The 18,021-nt window shown below is 41.1% G+C and overlaps 1 protein-coding gene across 1 annotated transcript; it reads right to left on the reverse strand.

The window, feature by feature from the left end:
- Positions 1 to 425: 425 nt before the first annotated feature.
- Positions 426 to 15,997, reverse strand: DEPDC7 (DEP domain containing 7). The gene is made up of 9 exons (XM_044426040.1): positions 15,905 to 15,997; positions 13,137 to 13,530; positions 9,345 to 9,472; positions 7,688 to 7,877; positions 7,135 to 7,349; positions 2,124 to 2,266; positions 1,610 to 1,735; positions 1,417 to 1,495; positions 426 to 799 (listed from the first exon to the last, which is right to left on the reverse strand). Exons 1-9 carry the CDS (start codon positions 15,975 to 15,977, stop codon positions 585 to 587), a joined length of 1,563 nt encoding a protein of 520 aa, XP_044281975.1. The 5' UTR covers positions 15,978 to 15,997; the 3' UTR covers positions 426 to 584.
- Between the last annotated feature and the right edge of the window lie 2,024 nt (positions 15,998 to 18,021).

Genomic DNA, 18,021 nt, shown 5'->3' on the forward strand with positions numbered 1-18,021 from the left:
GCAATTTCAAGCCACCAACAATCTTGGGATAACAGCTGGATAATTCAGGAGGATTGTGGGGACAAACACAGGTGCATTGTGAGTTGTTCAACCAACAACCCAGGCTGCTTGGCTGTTGTATCATGTCTATGTGTTCTAGGAGTTAAATGCACATGACAATGTGCACATATAAACAGTGTCTCACAGGTATTTGCACAGGTGTGAACTGGCTACAGTACTCTATTAGTTCAAGTTCAACCTAGATTTTACAATTATAATTTACTGTGCAAGTTTGGAGAGAAAAGATGCAATGTATCAAAAGAAAATTTATCTTCATCAATGTTCGGAAATGTGGAAGTATTTGAACAAAAATGCAATTAGGAAGCTTGTGTGCACTTGACCTAAGCTTACCTCCTCACCCAACTTTACAAATGGAATTAAAAGTATTTCTGAACACTAAGAGATCATCAACAGGTTTAATTCTTTTAAATAGTGTTATGATAGGGTATTTCAAGTATATTTACAAAACAATTTTATTTAAGTGCAAATAAACAGCATAAAATGATACAAAACTAAGGCATCTATCATGATTACCTGGCCTAAAATTACACAGCCTTGTCAGTAGCTTTCTCATGAAAATACTGCAAAAAGATTGCTGGATTACTAGTATAGAACTGATCTAGCAACTTCTTTCGTTCTTTGGCAGAGAGACTGGAGTCCTCATCAATAGTTTTTAGCAAAGATAAAAGTTCCTCTTTTGTAGTCATCTTGGCACTGTAGTGATAATCACTTTCATCAAGCCTCTGGCAGAAGGTATATCCTAAAGCAAGCATGAAAACCATAGGTAAACAAGTAGTAGTAATTCTTGATATTTCTTTTTTTGCAAGAGTTTTTCCTAAGAGTTCAGACTACATTCACTTTCAAAGGGAGGCCGATACTTTCCCCATTTTGCAGATGATGGCCAAAGGCCATGTAGCTTGGCCTATGACCACCTAGTGAGTTCATGACTAAAGAGAAATTGAGATTAGGGTTGGCAGCCCACACTCTTCACTGCATCTCAGTTTAGTTAATGAACTTTTGTATTAATAGAAATGCCCGCTCTATTAAAAATTTCTATCACATTCAGTATCTTGTATTGGTTGTCTCTAAACCCATATATATATATATATATATATATATATATATATATATATATATATGCATGCATGCATGCATGCATGCATGCAACATTAAAATAAATAGTCTGAGTTTTAGCTATTTCTTTAGAAGTGCAGTTTATACTTCTATAAACTAAGTGAGAGCTTCAGCTTCTATAAACTAAGAGAGCTTCAGCTGTTGAGTGGTATAGAAATGAAATAATTTCCACAATGGACTATGCCATATAGTAAGTATCAACAACCTATCAAATGGCAAAAAGTTTATTAAAATAAAGGTTACCTGTATTCAGGCTGGGATCTCCTCCATGTTGTACAGCTAGAAGCTTATCGCTAACCATTTTATGCAATGACCCTGGAATCTTGAGCAAAACAAAACAAAACAAAACACTGCTGTTAAATCATTAACAGTTGGATAGATTCTGCACTACAAGTTAGAGTGGGGTGGCAGGTGGAGATGGACTTTCTGTTCTTACCTTCAAGACATCTTTTTGATAGTCCACCAAGAACAAAATCAGAAGATCTGTTTTCCCTTTAGATAAATTTTTATTGTTGACTATAGCTTTAGAGAACACTCTTTTTACAGCCATCCGATTGTCACTCTACAAGAAAGGAATAAATTGTGATTGAAAAACTTGTTCTGCCCTCCTCAACTCATACTTAACTAGACTGTCTGTCCATCTTCAGACATGAGTCTCATGTTGTTCTAAGTAAAAGGTCCACTCAATGTCATATGGATGCACAGGACACACAGAATCACACCCTAAAACTCTTGTGTGGCAGCAACCTGCATGGGAACTACTGCACTGTGACTCTTTTGCAGTGCATGGTAATACAGAGAGTCCAAAAAACATAAGAGCCCAGTGTGTATCGCCTTCTCACTTCAGTGCTACAGAATATTAAAAAATGGTACAAGAAAGAAGCTGTGCTCTGGTGCCTCCAAGGCCAATAGAGGCAGAATTGGAATGTGCCCAGGCTGATCTCACTTACTTCTGTATTCAACTTTGGTTCAGAATTCTGAGCTATAACAGCCATGAAATAAAGTAGCCTCCTAAATTCCTCTCGCGTTGGGCTATCCAACAACTTTAAGTAGAGCTGAATTGCTTCTAAAGCTTGATCCATCTTTCCATTAACTGGAAGGAAACAGAATGAAAGAGGTTATGACGACACCCCCATTATATTGCTTTTTTATTTAAATGTGACTGCTGGCACCACAAACTCACTAGTATAGCACACAATTATCATTATGCTATAGTTTGCAGAATTTTAGAAATCAGTTTTCACTCCCTAAGTTTGAATACAGAAAAGTAGTTGCTTGTTGAAGCATATAGCCAGCCACCTAGGAATCTGACCCTTCCATGGGGCATTTCCTGCCCACCTCCTTTGAACAGATTTGCCACAGGTTGCCATGTCTTATTGCAAAGACCAACTACCAAGGGCTGAATCCTGCAACAGGCACTTTCCCCAGAGGGCTTCCAGATTGCAGCCCTCTATCTAATCTAGGTGTTTCCAGCCCAAACTAGACAGGGTGAGAAAATGGACAAAGTCTTGCTTCCATTTAAACTGACAGGCATTTCCTTTTGCTCCAACATCTTTTGCAAGCTCACCTTGCAAATTCACAGCTGGGATCTCTTATTTCATGCTCACAGCTGTGTCTACAGCTACAGAAGAGGGTCTCTGAGACATGCTATGCCTGGCCCCTGCAAGATGCTCTCTGGTGGAAGCAGGATTATTCTCTTAAGATTTTTTCCCTCTCAGCTTATTTAGGACTAGGACAACATTTTGACAGATACTTGCTCTAAACCATGGAGAAAAGAGAGAGGGTAAAGTTTATCCCCATTAACCACTACCTGGAGATAGATTAGACTATGGCTGCCCTATAGAAAGAATTAAAATACAAGTGTCAGAAATTTGTCTTCAGAAGAGCCTCTGAAGGCATCATGGGAGTCATCCAGGGCCTTCAGAGTTCCTCCTTTAATTGGCCAGCAGAGAAAATATTTTTTTTATTTATTTGTTGGATTTGTTTAAAAGCCCCCTGTTAACATCTTGCTCCTTGAATATCTGGATTCAGCTGTTTTGGCTTGAAATTTGTAAGCCACCTAAAAAAGTTGGTTTTATCAATTAGCAGTGCATAACTGTGTTCATCTTGCTTTGAGTACCAGTCTCCTTCAGCCCCTTTCATTTTTAACAGTTGGGCTACATATCAAAGCTAGAAATCACTGGTGGAAAAGAACAGGGTTACTATTGCCTTCTTTTTACCCTTAAAGGTGACCTAAAATACTTTACAACAATCCTTAACCATAATCACTAGTTTTACCTGCTTTTTGAACAGAGTACTGCTTGCTAAAAGATACAAAATAATATATATACTTATGAATATAAACTTCAACACTAGTAATTTGTAAGAATGTATGAAGAAAGTCTTCTGCCCCAAAGGCAAAGGAATAAATTTCTGCAACCTGAGCTAACTAATGTAGAGACTGTCAGCATACCACCAATCAAACTACCAGTACCTTCTACTTCTCACTAAACCTGCAATGCTTAGCAATATTGTAGTGCACTAAAAGTGCATCCTACCACATGTTACACTTGCAGATCTAATGAACATTCTAGCTATTTGTCAGGTGTAAAATGATAATCGGTTTTGACAGGCTGCTGGCAGAGGGCTTATCTATTTCACATGCAGCCAGACTACTCTGCTCTTCAGTGACATTTGTTACAAAGGCAATGGTACAAAAACACACCTCCAAAATATACTTGGATAAGAACAGCAGCCAAAGGCCAAATGGAGAGTAAGGGGCAAGAAAAGCAGGCACTATTACAGAGTCTTTGCCAGGATTTAAAGTGTTTTCCCCTTTCCTCCAAAGAGCTCAAAACAGTCTGTGTAAGAGGCAAGGCAAGGACCATTCAAGTTTTGGCCAGGTCCCTGTATGCTTAGTTCAGCTATATTCAGGCACAGCTTAGTTCAGCTATATTCAGAGATCAGCTATATTCAGGCACAGACATGATAAAGAAAGCCTGTAACTCTAATATGTATGACCTCCAAATGAGAGTAAGAGAAGTGGTGATAGGTGGAGTTCACACTAGTCTACAGCTTTCCAAACTTTCGGAAGGGAAGTTTCCCATATGATTCAGTCTTACTGAGAAACCTGTGCATGTTTCCACAGAGCCTAAATGTTACAACTGGTTGTGGGATACACATGGGACAGCCTATCAGGCCCCAACAAGGTACCAACAGGAAGTATATTCTACAAGCTGTACATTATAGAAGATTAGACCAGTGGAAAAGCCTCTTACAATTGCGTGCACATGGGCATCTGCCAGGCATCTAAACCTGAGTCCACATTGTGTGAAACTGCCACCTCAAGAACAAAGGCAACTGGGAAATTAGTTTGGTGCTAGGATGCCATTTCCCTTTGCAACCTCTAACAAACAGCTAAACATCAGGTACAAATGGCTCAGAAAACTAATAGTTTAGCCAAATTCATTGGCTAAGTCATTGTCACTGTGTAACTTGGGACTTTTGATTTAGACAGCAGAACCTCACCTCAGAGTTTCTGGAAGGGAAAGCCAAGGCCAACATTTTCAGGCCTCAAACAACTGTTTCTTAAAATAAACTTTTAGGAATGCTTCAGTACAAGGCACAAATTTAGGATTTTGTACTGAAGGCTACCCTGCAAGGAGATAGGTGAATGATACTGAAACAAAAGTAGCTGCAGAGCTGAACTTAGGCAGAGTGAAAGAGAGGAAATGGCAATAAGCAGAACGAAGTACAAGGAAGGACAGGCTGTTATTTATCTTTGGTCTGCTGTAACAAATGGCAGGGATGGAAGGTAGAATTGCTGGTGGTAGGCGAGAGCAGCGGTCCTCAAACTTTTTCAATAGGGGGCCAGTTGAAAGGCTGCAGTGACTGTCGTGGACCGGTGAGGTGCTGTCAGGCGCACGCGAGGCGGCAGTGGCTCATTCGCTCGGAGATCTCCCAGCGAGTCCAAAACCATCTCTGAGCGAGCAAGCCACCATCCCTCCCCGCTGCGCTGAGAGGCAGTGGTGAGCACACGTACGGGAAGCAGGCGGCCGCAGATTGCTTGCTCGGAGACCATCTCCAAGCGAGCGAACCACCACCTCCCCGCCTGTATCCGTCCCGCGGGCCATAGTTTGAGGACCCATGAGCTACAGTCACTAAAAGGAAAACCAGAATTGAATAGGCTTGACCATGTGATGTTAGGGTGTAAAATGGGACAGCCAAATTAAGTTCTAAAAGCAAGTCAGTACCAAGCAAACAGCTCTTGAAAAAGCAACAACCAGAGGCACCTGAGAACAGTTACATTTTTAGAATACAAAAGATGGGTCAGTACTGCAAAAGGAATTTAGTAGTACACAGGAAGGTGGATAGAGGTGGAAGTCAGTTTCTGAAAAGGGGGCTGTAGACACTTAATGGGTGAGATGATACTAGGCAGAATGGTCCCAAAGCTTCCGGCATTGTCAGTTACTATGTGGCAGGTATCAGCTTGATTAGAGGTGGTTGTGGGAGCAACTGGTTTAAGCACACTGTGAAACTCCATTGCTCTAGGCCAGTAATTTCCAAAGCAGGTGGTGCCATCCCCTGGGGTGATGGAAAGATCTGGGGTGGGGATGATTAGTCGTTTTAAATTTGCAGTAGAGCAATAGACCTAATACAAAGAAAGAGGAGGGAGTGCTAGGGTTGTCACCCAAGAGGAAAGGGGGCAGCAGCCCAATAGAGTTTGGAGACCAATGCTCAAGGCATTCATGCAACTGGCTTAATGGAAGAATCCTAAGGTGTGACAATTCCTTAGAATACAGCATCATTGCCTTCGACTGTGTTGGACATAAGGCAAGATGGGAGCTTCAGGACAAAAAAATAACGTGCTTTGGTAAAACTGAAAAGTCTTGCTTATGTTAGGGAATTTCAGGCTTTTCCAGAATATACCATGTAAGCTGCTGAACTACCCCATTTCCCCTTGAAGTCCCTTTTCCTGTTACAGAACCCACAAAGGTTGACCAGATAATGCTGTGAAAAAGCTTCTTGAAGATAAGAATGAAGATTCAGTCATTCATTGGCAAGTTCTGCATGCAGATAGTGCTCAAGTTTACCAGTGGTGAGGTGGCACTGATATTCCCCTTAACTACTGTGTTTAAGACCATAAGTGTGTTCAATTTGGCTAAAAATGGGGAGGGGTCCGGGAACTCATGAATTTCATTAGATTTCATTTCATCCCTCCCATGAACTCCACTTAACATGCCCCTTTCTGGAAACACTATTTTAGGCTAGTTTCCAGGATTGTGGTGAGTTCCTCCTGTAAAAATGGTCACTTCCACTATAGCCATGGCAGAGCTGGATACTGCCCACAGTTGTTCATAGTATCTGAACAGATCTTTAGGCATCCATTCCAGATGTATAGATTATGACAGTAAATACCTTGGTTGTTGGAACTTGATACACTTAGAACCTTAACATATTAGAATATGCTGGGCATCCACAAAGAATAACTTACTGCATTCTACATCATAATGGAGACAAAATTAATATGCATCTTCCTCCAATATCTTCTAAATTTAAGCTGCTACGGAGTAAGCCCAGCTCACAGTTAACTATGCATTGTGATAGAGGAAGCACTTTTACCTCTAACCACAAATCACAACCACCAACTAGAGAACTCAAGGCTGTGAAGACCACATAACTCCAAGCCACTAAGGGATGGGACATATCCTTTATCTCCCGATCCCAATTTTTCTACCCCATAATATCAAAGGCTGAAGGGAAGCAAGTGGGAGGATTTGAAACTTATCATTTGGGGATTATTTTTCTTTTTCTAAAAAGAGTCATCTGTATATCACTGGTGAACAGAAAACACCCTCTTCTCTCTTTGTGGCCTCATTTCACTGCTACTATCACTTCACTATTATCTTTACTTTTGTATTGAAAGAAAATAGGCCAAATTAAGTTTTTGTGACTAGGCGCACCTTGAATCTTTGTGCTTACCTAGCAGCTCTGCAATTCCAAGGTGGATATCCGGTGCATGATTTAAGAGTGGCTCCTTCTTTTGGCTATAGTATCTGCCAATGGCCTCAAAGAGCATTAGCTTCCTCATATGTGCTTTGTCAAGTCGATCAGGTAAATTTCGGCTTACATCAACCACCATCGGATCTGGGAGGTATTCCAAACAGTCTATTGCTGCTGACAGCCATTCATCCATCCTAGAAAAGGAAAATTCCCTCATCTGTATGTTTTCAAAAACCCCTTCCTGGCCCCAGGTAAAGTCAGTCATGACATAATTCTAATGGCTGTGGAAGTGGGGACTCAAAGCAATGTGGGAGATTTATTTTTATTTCTTTTTAAAAGGAAATTCAAAATGCCAGCAGTGCAGAGCAAATTTTGTATTGCGAATTTAACACCGAGGAAAAAGAAAATAACCTTTTTCCATGCTGAAACACCCACCTTCTTTTCCAAAGCTGCTGTTTGCTCTGTTGGGCAAAGTAAATCCTATCTGTAAATCAGCTTTTTCCTGCCCATTCACACAAATATATACACTTACTGAGAGTCACCAAAGGCTTTCAAAATCTCTCGGTCCAGGTAGTTGCTGGTGATTTTGTATTCCAATTCTGGCTTTGTTTGTGGAAAACTACATCCTGTCTTTTGGTAGTCAAGTAAAGAGTCAAGTAGTGGAAGGTCTATAAGCTGCAGAAGGCGGGCAATTGTTTGCTCTCTCCAGACTTCGTTAATAACTGGGAAAGGTGAAAGGCACAAGCCAAACAGCAAGACTGTTAGCAGGACTTATTTAAGGATCAACAAGTAATCCAACATTGCAGTATTTATTTAAGTCTAGGTGACAAAATACTTCATTGTGAATGCTTGAGGGATTTGCTTCCTGTTAATGCATTGTCAACTACAAATGTATATTGTCAAAGTTAACTAGGAGGTGATAATAGCAGTGGTTGTAGTGATCAAGCAAGGATTTGAACATATCCAAAATACTTGGCATTCTTTTCCTAGTAAATTGCAAATGATCTTTGCTGGACAGAGACTCCAATCATATAAATCATGCTAATTAGGAATAAAAAGAAAGAAGGCCTTGTTAGAGTCTTTGGAGCAGGAACAATGACACTTAGCTTTAAGGGCCTCAGCTACATTCAGGGATTCTGAAACTGAATGCTCAGAACTTGTCTGTTTGCTGCATTTTCTAAGCACTACTAGGTTTCTAGATCTTGCTTTTGGTCAATAACAAGGAGAGAGATGGCAGAAATCTACATTTTTTTAAATGAAAAGAGAACATTTGCACCTGTAGTGGCTAGGTTTTTAGGCAACAATGCCATACATCAAAATCCAAAATATGAATTAGCTTCACAGTCACAGTATAGTTTTACTTCTAGTCTAAGAAGCTTGGGTGGGGTTGGAGACAGCAGTCTATTAATGGAAAAGCAGGCAGTGTCTATACAAGCTGCTGCCAATGTGGTGTCTTCCAAATGTCTTAGACAAAAACTCCAGGTCCCTCTAGTCCTTTAGAGGGACACATTTTAGAGGGCTTGTTTATACCTGTATGAGGGACCACATTCTCTCAAGGATTTCCTATCAGAATGGCTGGCACCATCAGGCAAGGCTGAAGTTTGGAGTGGGGGGGGGAACGACACTTTACTCTTTCTTTCACCTCTGGCACATGCCTTTCTTTCCCTCCTCAAACACTTGAGCTTCTGGAGAAGGGGAAACTGACTCTTGCCAGATGTCTGAGCTGATTATTTGCAGAAAGCTTTTGAAGATTAGGCCAAGATTTGACCATTCCTGGTCTATGTAATCATTGCCTAGTTCCTCTTGCTTTCTTTCCAGACTCGCCCGGTTCCTCTTGCCTTCTTGACTCCTATTCCCTTTGACAATTGTGGTATGGTAGGGACACTGCCATGCATTGGCCATCCAACTTATCATGACTGGGAGACTACGGGCAATTGTTAGAATGCAGGTCAATACACAAGCATTTTTTTTGTTTTGAGCCCTGTGCTTTAAAATGGATAGTTTTATTTATTTATTCATTTAAGTTTTTCTATGCTATCCCATTACTAAAAGTCTCTGGACGGCTTACAGAGGACAAAAAACCAATATAGTAGAAAGGAGATTAATAAACAAGTCCTACTCCAGTCAAAAACCAAGCAACTGTTCCTGTCATTTGCTACAAGCAATTCTGATTTCTTCATGTCACTTACCTTGACGAGACAATTTTGAGGAAATATTTACTTGAGAAGAAACAGGCTTTAGACTCAAGTTTTCTAAGATATCCTCCAGACTTTCCGATTTCACTGGTGTTGTGCTGTGTAATGCTCTTTTCTCCTGTCTGCAGGAACAAGAGTGGATGATTTGAGTATCTGCACCTGAGCCAGGAAGGACTTGGTAGTAGCAGTAGCTGGGTCAGGTGTCTTACACATGAACTTTGAACTCACCACTACCCCAGCTGAAGGACAAAATAATTCATGGAAAATCATTCATTCTCCCCTCAACCCGCTCCCCAGACTACTTGAAAATAGGGATGATTAACTGATGAATGAATTCAGATTAGTTTCTCCAATCATTCAAGAATGTGGAACCTCTTTCCACTTGAGGGTTGAATTCCATTTTGGAGAAGCTGAGGTGGATTCCAGTAGTGGGGTTAGACCAAAGGCATATTTGAGCTTAAGGCTCTTGCTACCAGTAACTATGTCTCGTTTTTCACAACTTTGTAAAATGGGTGAAAACATGCACAAAATCTGCTAAACCACCCAATCATGGTGGTCAAGGGAAAGTGGGTGAGGCCCAGTTAGCAATGACGATGATAACTGCATCTGCAGATATCAGCAAAAAATGTAAGTATGAGTGTGACAAAGCTCTATTTCTGATATAGCTTCACAGTGCCCCAGGGTATCTGGTCGGTTGATACTCTATTGGGTATCCTGGATAGTTTCATCTAGGCTTAAGCTAGCCCTGTCCTCCAAAATGTGAGCAAAATTACATTTCTTTCCTTTAACATGTTATTGGTTACAGCCAGCTTGGGCTTTTGAGACCTAAGTTACTAGGAATGTAGGTCCAGCCACATAGTAATTTCTGATTTTTTGGCTAGACCACTGACTTCAGAAATTGAGCATATTACAATTCTGGATGGACTAACCATCAATCTCTGCAAAGGGGCTAGCTTTTACCCTTCAGTCCTTCTAAAGCTTTTCTAGAGCCATCTAACTGGAAGCCACACCCTCTTTCTCAGACCATCCTCTTTGCAATAATCTCCTCATAGGATCTATTATTTCAACATTGCACTTATATCCCATCTGTTTTCTTCTTGGGGAGAACCCAGGCAGGTCACATAGCTCCATTTTATTCTTACAACAGGGTTAGGGTTAGAGAGCATCATGGCTTAGTGGGGAATAGAACCCAGATCTCCTAGCTCCCTGGTTCACAGCTGGTCTACCACATATACCAGTTCTCATATCAGGTCCCAAAACTCTACTCAGTTAGGTAATGTGACTAGAGAAGTTAGTCTGAGTTTTCAATCTTATTTAGAATTCTGTCTGTTTGTGCAATTGTTGCCTTCCCTGTGCATTTTAGCTTTGGGTATGCTCTATGTAGCACTGGATACTAGCCTCTACTTTGCATGGAACAGTCAAATACATAATTCTTCTAAAGAGCAGTCTTGTCTATGTTTACTTAGAAGTAAATTCTACTGAGTCAATGGGCTTACTCCCAGGTATGTTAGTACAGAATAGCAACCTGTATCATGTACCCTACTAATATTTAACAAAATGACACAACAGAAAAATATTGAGTTTATTGCATTAAAGTTGAGTATACTGCAGTTGAGTCAGGTTTACTGCTTTATCAGTGATAAATGAGATGGCATTTTAGTTAAATCTCAGGAGAAAGATGTTAAGCATATGTCTTACATCATATGCGTAAGATCATATGTTCCACATTTATGTATGCCCTTACTCCATATACAAACTGAATTTCTGATTCGCTCATAAAGGAATACACTAAAGGACAACTTGCCCCTGATTCAGTTTTTCCATATAACTCTGTCTTCAGCCTGTATGCTCAGATCCATCCTTTTCCAATTAGCTAGACTGATACAAATCCAATCCGATCCAAAAATTGTATTTGCAGGTATCAACAAACACATTGACTTTGATCTAGTGGAAATTAGTCCAATCTTACCAAACTGAAGAAGTTAAACAATGGCTATAAACTGTGCTGGGGCAATTATGTAACACCTGTTTGCAATTTATATTATTTTATGTATGTATATATTTTTAAAATAACTCCCTTGGCATTCTTCCCATGTAATGCTAGTTGGGCTTTCAACAAACAGAACTGATTCAAAATTGTACAATCTTGCGATACTTACTCTCAAGTCATATTCTTTCCAAACTTATCTGGCAAATTGAGGAAATGTGTTGAACACTGAATAGATGAAGGCAGCTTAATGATTGCTTTAGATCAAAACAGTATAAGCTTTATGAAGCTAATAGACAGAACCCTGTACCTGGTTACACAGAGTTACTCTCACTGGTATGAGTGAATTTATCCCTATAGACTTGTGTGTTTAAAATCAACAATAAAAGCAACAGGAAATTACAATTTAATGAATTTGTATTACTTTCTTTATATACCAGAACTTTCTGGTAACTGCTGATGAACTAGTAGTTTGAGACAACTGGAAAATTTATGTACAGGGCTCTAGCCAGCCATGCCCCTTTTTGGGATACTCCAATCCATTTTACCACCCTGAGCAATTTTTCATTTTCTTTCTCTCTATAGTTAATGTTCTGGGGCCACCAAGCATGCTTCTCATTGAAAGTGGGTAGTCTCTCCCTTCATTTTTCTTAATTTGTTTTCTACTTCTGCAAACCTCAGGATAACCCCATTTGTGATGGATAGTGATATTTGAGATATATATATAAGGATTTGTACTTAGAGAATGAGCTTGCTAACAAGGAATTCTGCTGATGTCCTCCGTTCCAGAAGTTATAATTTGGGCTCATTTGTGGGATCACACTAACTAGTGTTACCTCTCAGTTGCAGCTCTGGATACTGCCCATAGTATTTAATTTTCTTAGCACCTTTATTGCACAGAGTGGTTTACAAGCCTCATCATAATCATCATAATTCATCTTTCCTGCTTATCTCAAGGACAATGGGGAACTACAGCTGGAAAATGGAAGTTTGATTAAACCTACCAATCAACTAAGGTGGAACTTCACTCCTTTTAATGTATTGTATAGCTATGACAGAACCCTTTGAACAAAGTCTACAGCCAGTTCCACAAGGTCTTATAGATCATCCTCAATTGTTGACACTTAAACAACTAACAATTGCAGTTTTTCTTTCCATGGCAAGGCCTCACCCTTTCTCCATATTAAGTGAATATACAGTTCTATGGATTATAGCCAACTCACAGAAGTACAGAATCCACTGGTTTCTGGTCATTTCAAAGGTATTTTTTAAAATGTTAAAAAACCAACCCTTCATTTCTTCTAGTTTCTGTGGATCCAGCCACAGCAACAAGTGAGGCTTACTTCTGAGCGAATATGTAAGATCAGGCTACAAGACTCAATTCCTAAACATATGGAACAGAAAGTCCCAGTGAACTGATAAGGCTTAATTCCATGTATAATTAGGATTAGACCAGAAGCACTGCACCTCCTTCAGCCTGTGGTCTGAATTCAATTTTGAAGAAGCTCTCAGAGATCACATTCCAGAAGTAGATGCAGCTGAATCCAAAAGGAGTGGGACAAAAATACCAGGACATTTTAGGTTCAAGCTCTTACTGATAGCAACTAGGAAAGGTATCTCCACCTGTCAGAATGGGGACAGACACAAAAAGGCCAGGTGCCCAGGGCATGGGTGCATGGCCACCTGTTGACTGGGACTTCAGGCAGGCCAGACTTGTCCCACAGGCCTGAAATTTAACACTTCTGCATTAGCACAAAAAATGAAGCTTCCCAGTCTTTAGTGGTTCATTTGGTACTTACCTTTGATGTATAACGTGGCCACAATCTTTCCCAAAGTGGCTATCCACTTGATTGGCAGTATTTGGGAACCTATAGAGGCTGCAGCTACTATCTTCAAACACAGGCCGTTTATCTTTTCCAAAGACTCTGGTTGAAACCGCCTCAAACACCTTGTAATCCATTAGCACCTGACACACTCGTACAACTTTCTCCCTGGAAATAGTCACATCCCCAAAGTATTTGTTCTGGAGAAGATGGGCATAGACCACGTCCACAGCATCAGAACCAATAAAACAGTCACGGTAGCTTTTCAGATTCTGACGCCGTTTCTTCACTTCAACTTGGGTCTGAAGTGCATTGATAATGCTGCTCCAGACATAAGTGGCTCCAAATGGTCTTTGTGCCACACTGAAACCTGAACAAACAGAGCAGGAGGGGCATTACCAGATGTATTTGTATTTCAGACAGTAAATCCAGACATAAGATTTTAGCAAAGTCCTTTCCTTGGCACATAACTTACCAAGAAAATATTTTGTTTGTCACTCTCCCATTCCTTGTTTGTGGGTAGTGTCTACTGACATGATCCCCAAAGATCTTATAATGGTTGCATTCTCATAAACTCAATAGTCATTTGATTTGGCCAAATGGCAGAAGGCTGTTGTACCACTGATTATCTATCTCCTGATTAAAATGACTATTATCTTATTCCTGGGAATAGGCATGGATCCAACTTTAAATCCAAATTTAAATTATTTGAATTATTGTTAAAATTAAATCAAACATGATTTCAGTAGGTCAGCTTTAAGAAAGATTACATCTGGACCCAACCCTCTGTGTATATTTTGCCTTTTTTGTTATCTGAATGCATATTATCCTGGACTATGACAAGGTCATTTGCAAACAAAACAAAAGTTGATAGCCATATAAAGTAACTTGCTATTAAGAAGCCACACAGTTCCTCAAGCTTTCTTCCCAACCATATTTGCACAGAATTTTAAAAGTGTATCCTTAGGTAGATGCAATGCTTAGTAATAAGCACATGAACTGGATTCAGAAGTTTCACACCCGGAACTTCCAGTCCATTAAAAATACTTCTGCAAAAAGTAGCTAGTATAATATGGAAGAATATTGTGAAAAATACTATACATACACACTAAGAAAGACTACATAGTTGTTTCAATGTGATGCAGGGGTATGGTTTCAAACAGAAAGAACTGGGGGAATAGAAGGATTTTTTAAAAAATTCCTCTTGTAATCTTCTAGATTGAAGTCAGAATAAATGCTATGAATTCTAAAAACACCTGCTGTTGGTTTGTAACTCATAATTATAGCCAAGTCATCTGCACAGGATGGATTTTATTATTAACACAATAATAATGCGTTTGATGTACTCACCTCATTACTCATTCCCATTTAATTGTTTATGGCGGTAGTCTGTGAGTAAAATTCTTGAGTAGACCACAAATATTAATATTACTGAGGAGTAATCATACTGAGTTAAGACACAGACTACAGTGAAACCTCCACCTTGGAACACCAAAATGGCAACTCTGGTACCGTATGTGCCAAAATAGAGAATTAATGGACTGCATCCAACATTACTCTAACTTAAATCTCACACATGTCAATGGGTTTGCTCTAGGTTGGACTAACACTGGATATAATCCAATATGGCTGGATATACTGCATAGATACAAGAACAGTTCCATTCTCTACTATGTTATAACCACAATACTTACTTTACAATACCTTAAGTGGTGAAACTTTTGCTGCTATTGAGGCTAAACAAACTCCAGGGATAACAATGCTTGTTAGTAAAATTTGGGTTGTGATGATGTCCCAGAGGGCTATCCAAACTGAGACAAAGGTATGACATCTCCAGGAAAGGATTCACCAGAGACTGGTTTCCACACATTCACACATTTGAGCTTCCCAAAGGGTGTCCCATTGCAAAGGTGGAGCTTTTCACACTTAAATGTAAACAGCAATTAAAGGCTTTTACAACAAATATTCCCGAAGGAAAACTGAGTAGCAATGCCTTCAGCTGTCAGTGAGTAGTTCAATCATGAGGGATGAATGGACAAATGTATGTTTTATTTTCCTTAATAAAAAGGAGGTCTGTCATAGAAGCAAAGCAGAAAAGTGGGCATCAAGCAAAACAACCTCGGGGCAACCTGTGAAATGAAGTCAATAAGAGAAGACGCCAACCAGCTCTGTACTTTGACTTGGAGACTAACCTGCCTGGGGGAAGGCTAGGAAAACATCAAACATACCAGAATTCGGTGGGGTGGAGGGAAGTCCACGCTGAGAGCCTGCCTCCACCTTGACCTAGAGGAGGATGACCGCGCGCTCATGATACTCCGCATGCGCGGCAAAGCAACCGAGTTGACGGAGCAGCACCAGCCGACACCGGGCCAGGAACGCCAGTAGCCCTTCCACCAGGGCTGAAGCGAGCGCTTTCCCTCGTTCAGGAGATGAGAGAGGGAGAAGGAGACGAGGCGAGGTTGCTTAAGAAAAGCCCTGGTGGAGCAGACCAAAGGTCCCTCCGTGGATTAGGATTCTGTTTCCAACGGTGGACAGCAAGAGAGGCTACACGGGACGTGCTTCCAGCGCTATCGCTCCCTCGGCTACCTTTGCCCTTGATCTGGGCTGAACGCGAACAGGTGAGCCCAAAGACAGACGCTTCCCTTTCGCAGTTCTGGCTCGACAAATTACACTTGAAACCCCCGTCCCGACGGCTCCCGTACCCGTCCTTCCCTTCCAGCTTGCCCCCGCTCTTCCGTTGTTACCTGGGGGCTTATTAGCCGGACTGTACACCGCGCCGAGTTTCAAAGCTGCCGCCTTCTCCTTCACCGTGGCCATCCCGCCAGCCGCCCTCTGCGAGCGCGTCCCGGTAAGTGCGCGAAGGAGCGCTGCCTCCTAGCGGGCTCGGTGCGGGACGGGGAAATGGGCGGCACCCACCCACCCGCCGGCCACGCCGATTGGTCCACATCGGTGCTAAGGGCGGCGCCTGCGGACGGCTTCACATTCCGGGATTGCCCGGGCTGGCCGGCGGGATCCGAGTTCTTTCGGGGGTTGAGATACGGTGGGAGCTGTGCCAATGCTTATCTGTCGGCTTTAGGATTCTTCCAAGGGCGATCGAATGCAGGGGAAGAAGAGAAGGCTGCCGTCTAGAGAGAAAAAATAATTGTACTGGTTCTTCCTGCTGTGGAAATGCCGCTCTCCAGTACAAGAGGATTCCTGTCTTCCTTGTACTGCAAAGGGTTGCCCTAAATCTCAAACGAAAAGAGGGAAGGAAAGATGAATCAATGAATCAATGACTGGGCTTGGGTGAAGAACAGCCCTAGTTAAGGATGCAGGTTGTGAAAGAAGTCCTGTAATGCCCAGCACGACCCAAGAGCATGCTGGGAGTTGTAGAACTGTTCTTCTTTGCAAACCTGTATGGGATTGTGCAGTGTGACTCAGGCCAGGAATACCTTCTATCAGCTGAGGCTGATTTTTCAGCTGTCCCTATCTGGACAGGCAGAGCCTTGCCACAGTTATCCATGTGCTAGTAACTTTACTCCTGGGTTACTGTATGTGGCCCTGCCTTTGAAAACGTCCTGGATTCTTTAGTTGGTTCAAAACAGGGCTGCATGGCTGGGAATGAGGACCCATGAGGCTATATTACGTCAGTCTTGTCAGCTACACTGGTTGCCTGTTGATGTCTGGTCCCAATTCAAAGTGCAGACGCTAACATATAAAGCCCTAAACAGCTTGGGGCCAGGGTACCTGAGGCAGCGCCCTTCATATGTTCCTACCCAGTGAGGCCTTTCTCTGAGAACCACCCCCTAAAGAAGTAAGGGGGGTGACTGTCAGGAGAAAGACCTTCTCTGCAGTTGCACTCTATCTTTGGGACATGCTCAAGGAAGCACACCTGGTGCAGCCATTGTGCTCCTGGTATCAGGTAAAGACTGTTTTATTTGCCAGATAATATTAAATTTTAATAATGTTTTTATGCAAGCTGTTTTATGCCAGATATAAAGTAGTGTTTTAGTCTTGTTATACATTTTTATTCTGTTATCTTCCCTGAGAGCTCTATGGGCTGGTATACAAATGTAATACATAAAGAAATACACCACTGCCTTCTTATGATCAGTGAAGTTTTCCACTACAACTTCAGAGTCCAAAGACATAAGGTATAGCTGAGCTCTGAGACTTCAAACGCTGAAATTTAAGCATTGTATGTCCTACCATTATGGACAATTGATTGATTGGTTTGTATCTTGGATTTGAAAAGTGCCTCCCACCTGCTTTGTAATAGAGCTCTTTTGTTAATTTCCTCCCAAAGCTTGTCTGTTATGGTGGCAAAGGCAGTTCCTATACCAAACTCTAGCCTTAGGTTGAAATGGGTATGGGTAATTGAAACTGGGAACTCTGTTCTACAGTTAGTCAGTTGCGATTAATGGCTTATTTTGACATTCAGTACAACCTTGGCTTACCTCTCAACACTATCAAGAAATAGAGGTCAAACAGAAACTGCAGATCAATAGCCCATGAGTAACTGCTGAAAGTCCAGTAAACAGGTGTGTCTTATAATATTCTGCTATTGTTATTCCGTAATAGAAGTTATGGAAATAGAAATATAGGAACAAGTTCTCCAAAAAGAAAAAGAAAAAAACCCAAATAAAGCCATGCTTGATGCATCAGAACATACAGAACTAGGCTAGCACAGCGTGAACTGAATCTCTGAGGACACTGAAACCTTTGTTTGATTTTACTAGATACAAAACAGATGTTAGCACAATTCTAAACATGTTTCTTCAGAAGTTAATTCTGCTGTGTCCAATAGTTGGATCCAGACTAAGTCTTTCTTCGAATGGACCCATTGATTTCAATGGTTCTACTCTAAGTAGGATTAAGTCTG

This window comes from Varanus komodoensis, unplaced genomic scaffold (genome assembly GCF_004798865.1).
Source record: "Varanus komodoensis strain SLA01 unplaced genomic scaffold, ASM479886v1 scaffold16, whole genome shotgun sequence".
Classification (NCBI taxonomy): Eukaryota; Metazoa; Chordata; class Lepidosauria; order Squamata; family Varanidae; genus Varanus; species Varanus komodoensis.

Coding starts and splice junctions, on each gene's coding strand:
- DEPDC7 (XM_044426040.1), bottom strand. CDS start 15,977: ATGGCCACGGTGAAGGAGAAGGCGGCAGCTTTGAAACTCGGCGCGGTG. Junction 7,878..9,344: donor CTCAAAATTGTCTCGTCAAG/GTAAGTGACATG, acceptor CACCTTTCCCAG/TTATTAACGAAGTCTGGAGA. Junction 2,267..7,134: donor TGGAATTGCAGAGCTGCTAG/GTAAGCACAAAG, acceptor GTTTCCTTCCAG/TTAATGGAAAGATGGATCAA.